Source organism: Eublepharis macularius, chromosome 2, assembly GCF_028583425.1.
Source record: "Eublepharis macularius isolate TG4126 chromosome 2, MPM_Emac_v1.0, whole genome shotgun sequence".
Classification (NCBI taxonomy): Eukaryota; Metazoa; Chordata; class Lepidosauria; order Squamata; family Eublepharidae; genus Eublepharis; species Eublepharis macularius.
Window position 1 is genome coordinate 144,831,032 of NC_072791.1, and position 6,799 is coordinate 144,837,830.

General features: G+C 42.7%; 1 protein-coding gene across 1 annotated transcript in view; it reads left to right on the top strand.

The window, feature by feature from the left end:
- LOC129324175 (acyl-CoA (8-3)-desaturase-like) overlaps positions 1-4,378 on the top strand; it is a 34,731-nt gene extending 30,353 nt beyond the window's left edge. The window contains exons 10-12 of the mRNA XM_054971233.1: positions 2,157-2,236; positions 3,949-4,074; positions 4,229-4,378. Of these exons, the coding sequence (XP_054827208.1) occupies positions 2,157-2,236; positions 3,949-4,074; positions 4,229-4,280 (258 nt within the window). The 3' untranslated portion in view covers positions 4,281-4,378. The remainder of the gene's footprint in view (positions 1-2,156; positions 2,237-3,948; positions 4,075-4,228) is intronic.
- Positions 4,379-6,799: the final 2,421 nt, after the last annotated feature.

The following is a 6,799-nucleotide window of genomic DNA, read 5'->3' on the forward strand; positions in this document are numbered from 1 at the left end:
GAGACATACTAAAGGTGTTCATTTTATAAAATAATTTTCAAAAACATTTGTTTTCATTTCATTCATTATTTTACACATTTTTTTGTCAGCAGTAGTTATTTATTATATGTTTGTAAGGTATTTCTAGGGCCACCACCACCATTTCTAGGCTACCTGTTAACCATCAGGTTCCTGGGGGTGGGGTTAAAGGACAAGAAGAAAAGTACAATATTGGCCAATGGTAGATATAATCAATTACAAACACAACAACTGACCATTGAATCTAGGTTCCTGCAAGAAGTCTAGTAGTCAGAGCTGAAGCTCCTTCTGTGCTCCAGACGTACTCTTCATTTTTCAAGAAATCAAGCCAAAAATCAATGCAATTGGCTTGGCCACATTCCTTCTGTACCTCTTCCATGTAATGGTGGTGTGGTGTCACTTTATTTATTCTGCTCCATATTCAAATAAATTGGAATTGAAGAGCACTGGTGCTATTGTCACCAATGGCGTCACTGGTGACATCACAATGCCAACCCTTAATTTTTTTTTCTTTTTGCACATGCTAAATTGAAGCATCGCTGGAATGCGGAAGGAGTAGCTATTCCTGGAATTTCTCCCTCTTGGCCCCCTCTTTGTTTATCTGGTTGGCTGATTTGGGCTCTTCCCCCTATACAATATTCCATCCCCTACAATATTCCATCCCCTGCAATGTAAGCTATAAGGAATCATCGGTGCATCAATCCAACACTGGATTTAGAAAAGAAAAAGAAAAAATATGAGGGGAAGAGGGAAGGGGGAGGGACAGAAATAATAATAATAATAACAACAACAACAACAACAACAACATTCGATTTATATACTGTCCTTCAGGGCAACTTAATGCCCACTCAGAGCAGTTTACAAAGTGTTATTATTACCCCACAACAATCACCCTGTGAGGTGGGTGGGGCTGAGAGAGCTCCAGAGAACTGTGACTCGCCCAAGGTCACCCAGCTGGCTTCGTGGAGGAGTGGGGAATCAAACCCGGCTCTCCAGATTAGAGTCCCGTGCTCTTAACCTCTGCACCAAACTGGAGGAAATAGTGAGTGGATGGGTAGATGAAAGTAGCCAATCACAGAGAACTGGGCTGGCAGGGGGTGGGAGCGGGGCAGAAGAAGGCTGAACACTAAAAGCCTGCATAAAGATTATGCACAGGGGAAAGCACCAACTAGAAAACAACTTTTTAAAAGTGTCGGGGTGGGGAGAGTGCTCCCAGAAAACCTGGGGGGAAGCTGCAAAAAAAACCCCTGACCCACTACTAATGGCACAAAATAGGATGAGGAGGGTTGCAAATAAATCGATGCAGTTTGGGAATAAACCATCAAAATAGTTCAATGGCTTCCCTGACTACATTGTTCCCTTCTCCTTCCTCTTTCCCCTTGTCTTCTCTCCCACCTGCTCACACTTACTTTGCTCCTTCTGCTTCTCACATTGCAGGCACCCTGGCAAGTGAAGTTTCAGCAGCTGGTTAGCTAGCAAGACTGCCAAAAGGTGGCCCAGATAATCTCTGTCTCCCCCCCCCCACCTGCAGAGCCTCAGACACCTTTTCTTTTATGTCTGAGATGCTGTGTCTCAATGTGCCCTAAGGAATTAGTCCTCAGGGTGCATACAAAGCCCAGCACCAGGAGAATGTAGTCTTCATAGTGGTTTCCTGAATGTCATGGCAGGCTCCCTCATTTTGAACCAAATGGAGCTTCTTCTCTGTCTTCAAGGATGGAGCACTTTGCAATAATCCTAATGGCTAGACTACTCCTCAAATGTGATCACCCATGCTGGTCTTACAACCACCACTTCATACACATGGGCATGGAACCACAGCAGGTTAACAAAACAGCATCGTACAGACTGTAGAGACACAGTGCACTTCCAATCTTGTGGAGGAGGACGGAATCACACACACTAAAGTAGTCTATAAAGATATGGACAATTACTTAATTAACTGCATTTATATACTACCTTTCTGCCAAAGCACTTAAGGCATTTCCAATTTAAAAACATTATTTATGATCTAAGAGACATAATGCAGAAGAACATGGAACTGTGTTTAGCAAGGCAACTAAGTTTTGAAACTGTTGATATAAAATATATTATATTGACAGTAGTGAATGAAAATCAGATAGTTTTTCTTTTTCTTTTAGCTTGCAGCAACATGCAACGTGGACCAATCGCTGTTCAACAACTGGTATACAGGGCACTTGAACTTCCAGATTGAGCATCAGTAAGTACATGTGGTGGGCCCATGAGGTCTGCTGGTGTGGAGAATCGCAGGGAGCCACAATGGCTCCCCCCGTTAGTGCCAGCTTTTACTGCCCTTCCCTGTTTGTCTTTTTGCTCTCAGGGTGATGATCAAACCCCTTAGGGTAGTTGCTTCATAACAATAAAAAGAGGAAGATTGTAAAGATATGTTGGAGGGAAGAAGAGAAAGAGAAAAAGCCTGATTGTAATGTTTTGCAAGTAATTAAGTTTGTGTGTTTGATTTCTGCTTGCTAATGTGGGGTTTCTAGTATTTGTTGCTGTGAGTTTAAATGCATGCCTGTGAGGAAAAAGGGGGTGGGGTGGGCTGGATGGATGAGTGGAAGGCCCTCTGACTGGATGGTGGCTGTATCTTGGGAGCAGAGTCAACTACAGTTTTTAGTCAGAGAGCTGAAGGAAAGGTTGGCAGTCAGTCTTTGCGTCTCAAAGAAATAATTCTGTCCAAGTCAGGTAAACTGTGTGTGTGCCTGGGTCAAGTTGTGTATATCTGAGAGAGAGAGAGAGAGAGATCAGTCTATCTAGGTCAGGCAAGCTGTATGGAAAGGCCTGAGTGAATCTGTGTCTGTATGGATGAGAGTTTAGTCTGTTATTGAAGATCTGTGTTGGAAAATAAGTCTTTGTGACAGGTCTGTAAATATATAACTTTTTTACCACCAAGCTTAAGAACTATTCTGAAATCAATAAGCTTATCAAGGACCCTGCAATCATCATGCTTATGTACTTATAAATAAATTCTACTTTTGTTTAAGAAAAAAGTTCATTTTTTAAAACTCACAACAACCTTCATGGTGCTGACCATTCTGTTAAACTACCATCAATAACAAAGCCTTCCTGTATTACCACTTTAACTGAGGAGTTCTGGGTAGACATGGGCAAGGACAAAAAAAACCCCGAACCATGAGTTTTGTGGTTCGTGGATTTTAACGGACCAAAAACCACGAACTGGCACAGAACTGGGGCCTGTTACGACCCAGTTCGTGGTTTGTGGGGTTTAAATACCCCTTTCCGGCCGCTTAGCAGCAGCAGGGGAAAGTCATTTAACAACTTAAAGGGCCCTTTCCTGCTTTGCAAGCAGCAGGTCCCTTTAAACTATCAGCTGGCAGGCAGCAGGGGGGAAACTTGAAAGACTGAAGAAGTTGCAAGTATGCACGTGCAGAAATCTTTTGTTGTCGGGGAATAACCCCCCCCCAATGTAATTTCTGCAGATTTTCAGATTTTTCTGGAAACCTGGGGTGCCCCCCTCTGTTTGCACAAACATTTGATTTACAGCCAAGTGGACCCATCTGTAGATTTAAGGATCTACATATGGGGACCACTTGGCTATTAGATATATGATAAGAAACAGAGAGAAAGTGTTGATATGGAATAAGGCAGTTCCCTGAATGTGTTTAGGAGAGACTTCCCATGTAAATAAAGAATGACACCCATGTTAAGTTTTTTTATTTAATTAATTAAATTTCTATTCCATTCTCCCAGGACCGGGCTCAGAGCAGATCACAACAGTATTAAAAATATAATAATAAATTACTTGAATAAAATTTGGCAGCATAAATATAGTCATCAATAGCAATAATATTGATAAGAGGATTTGAGATCTTAAGCAGGGATAAGATACTTGTGGCTCTTTCAACACACTGTAATATCAACTTCAACCCATCCTTTCCTCTCTCACTGTAGCCTTTTCCCAACGATGCCTCGGCATAATTATTGGAAGGTGGCTCCCCTGGTGAAATCCCTCTGTGCCAAACATGGTGTTCAGTACCACTGCAAGCCCCTGCTCACTGCCTTTGCAGATATATTGCGGTAAGTCTCAATTAGTTAAGTCCCAGTGGGAAGGAGGAGGAAGATCCGTGTGAAAGGGTCAGTGTTGCGTGGGAAAAATCAGGAGGAGGGGGCATGGAAGAGCCAGCCACTGCAATATTTACCAAGGAGATGCCTTTGCTCTTTCTCTCGGCAGATCTCTGAAGGAATCATCAGAGCACTGGGAGGATGCCTTTCTCCATGGCTAAGAAGAGGCAGGGGCTCAGGAAGGAATCTCCTCATGTTGCCCTCTAATGTCACAGAGCAAACAGATTTGTTGGGACAGGATGGGCTTAACTATGCAGTTAGGGAATTGGTCAAACCAAAGGACAGTGTAGAATTCCCCTTTTTGCACAGGCATCTTGATTTGCTAGTCTCTGGAGCTTATGGATGGAGGCCAGGAGTGTGGTTGCACCTGAGACAGGGAAGCACATTTAGGACTGGAAAGAACAGCTTCTCGGTTGTCCCTTTCTGTTTACTGGGGAATAAAAGCAAATCAGCTGCATTTCTGTGTTAAGGTCCTACCATGTTCCTTACTGCAGGATCAGTAAGCCTAGGAATAGGAAAGAAAACAGAAGGCAGAGAGCTTTGCTTTTTATGTACTGGTGCAAATAAAACAGTTAAAATAGTGTACAGGCATAGACATAGGATGTAGAAAAGGCCTGAGCCATTCTGCGACTTCTTAGGTCTTGTCTACAAGATACACTGACTATGGGAAGTTTTCTGATTTTAAGTGACACATTTGTTCATTTAAAAACATCATCTTGTGCATTAGGTGTGTTAAGTTGTTAGCTTCTCACCTCAGAAATCCACCTCACGAGTTCCATAATGATTTCATAATCAGAATGTTTGCATCGGGCTATTGCGAACAAGGCTTTTAGTATTTTTTGGCTACAGAGTGCCTAAAACGATTGCCTAAAAAAATGGAGGCGATCTAGCCATCTGTGGGTCTCCTTCAATATAATGGCTTCTATAACTTGCTTTAGATAGCTAGCAATTAGTTGTGGGATATGAAGCTTCCAGAACTCTAAGAGAAAGGAAAAACACATTGTGATTTAAAAGTGTTTTAAAACATTCTTTACCTCACAAGATGCATATTATCACTTTCAGAAATCAACGCTCATGGCAAGTATTCTTGCCAGACATATCATCAAGCCAGGACCATGTTAAGCTGTATCATGTAGCTCAGGCCCTATTTTTCCTGATGTTGTCATTCCCTTTGAATACATTATTTAAACCTGTCATCATACCACAAGCTCCAGGCTGCTCTGCCTACTGATATTAATCCAGCTCATTTCAAGGAGCACTGTGTCTCTGCAGAACTTTAGTTAAGTAGTTCAAAGATATCATGGTTTGAATTTACTGTCTCTCCTGATATGAGCCCATGTAGCAACTTTGTTCAGCACAGCAACATCTTCAGATTGAAATTTTCCCTATTTGGGTCCAGTCAGCTACAATCTATTCTCAATAGCTGCCTGTTTTATGGAACAACCTCCCCAAATAGCAGAAGAAGGCTCACACCCAGATGACATTCTGAGGGGCTGCAATACTGAACTCTTCACAAGGGCTTTGGAGTCTTTTTAATGTTAAATAATGTTGTTTGTTTGTTTCAATTAATATTGTGTGTTTTAACTTCCTTATCTGCCTTGAGGACCAGTGATTGGAAGAATGGTAGATTTATAAATATTTTAAATAAATAAATAAATAATATACAAAGTTAATGAACCATTAGAATGAGTGATGCAGTAAGCCCATGTGGCAGTAATAGAAGGCATCATATTGTTGGTTTCTTTTCACTATATTACTATATTTTTATTCCAAGTGGGAGAGAAAGGGTCCATTGGATTTTCCATCTCAAAACCGTAGATAAAAGAAAAACAGAATAGGTGTTCTGTGTTTGCAGTTCCAGCATCAAGGAGGGAGGAGGGGTGAAGGCAAGGCAATAGAAGACACAGATGACTTTCTGGGTTTTTAAAAGGCCACAACTTTATTGGCTACAGCTTAAGAAGCCGTGCAATGCATAGGGTGCGGATCCAAGCATCAACCAACCTGCCTGCAGTTGATGATCCCCTCACCCCTTCACTTCACTTGCGGAAGGTGGGTACCATGGGATGACAGGCTTTGGGATTCCACCTGGGTGCAGGCCTCTGCATGCATTCTCTGCCACCTGGGAGTGAGCATGCCCTGAGAGCCCCTGCTTGGGCTTGTCCCTGCAATGCCTCACCCCTCAAGATCATTTCAGAGGATCCGCAAGTATAGGGAAACTGAGCTCGTGGTCCTGTTTCTGCTTAAAAGGATCTGTGCCAAATGCCAAAACCGCCTTTCCCAAGTTGTGACAGAGATAGACTAGTGAGCGTAAAGTAGAGGTTCACTACCTAGAGCCAATCAACCCCCAAAGGTATCTAGAACAAGGATGGGATGGGAGGGAAGCTGGCTGAGAAGCCGAGTGTTGGGTCTGGCTGGCTCTACGACCTCGCCTTCTGCCGGCAAACTGGAAGGAACCCATGTTTGCCCACTCCACCCAGAAGTGAGCTGCCAGGTCTGCACAATAGTGGCAGCCTTTTCCTGTGGTCCTCCTCCCCTTGCAGGCTGCAAACCAGCTGCAGGTGAGTTTGTAGCTGTGGCCTTCCATGACTTGAAAATGATTTATATTCTAATATGGGCTCATACTACATTTCATCTCTTATGCCATTTTCTTCCATGTTAATAATTATTCTTGATTCCAATG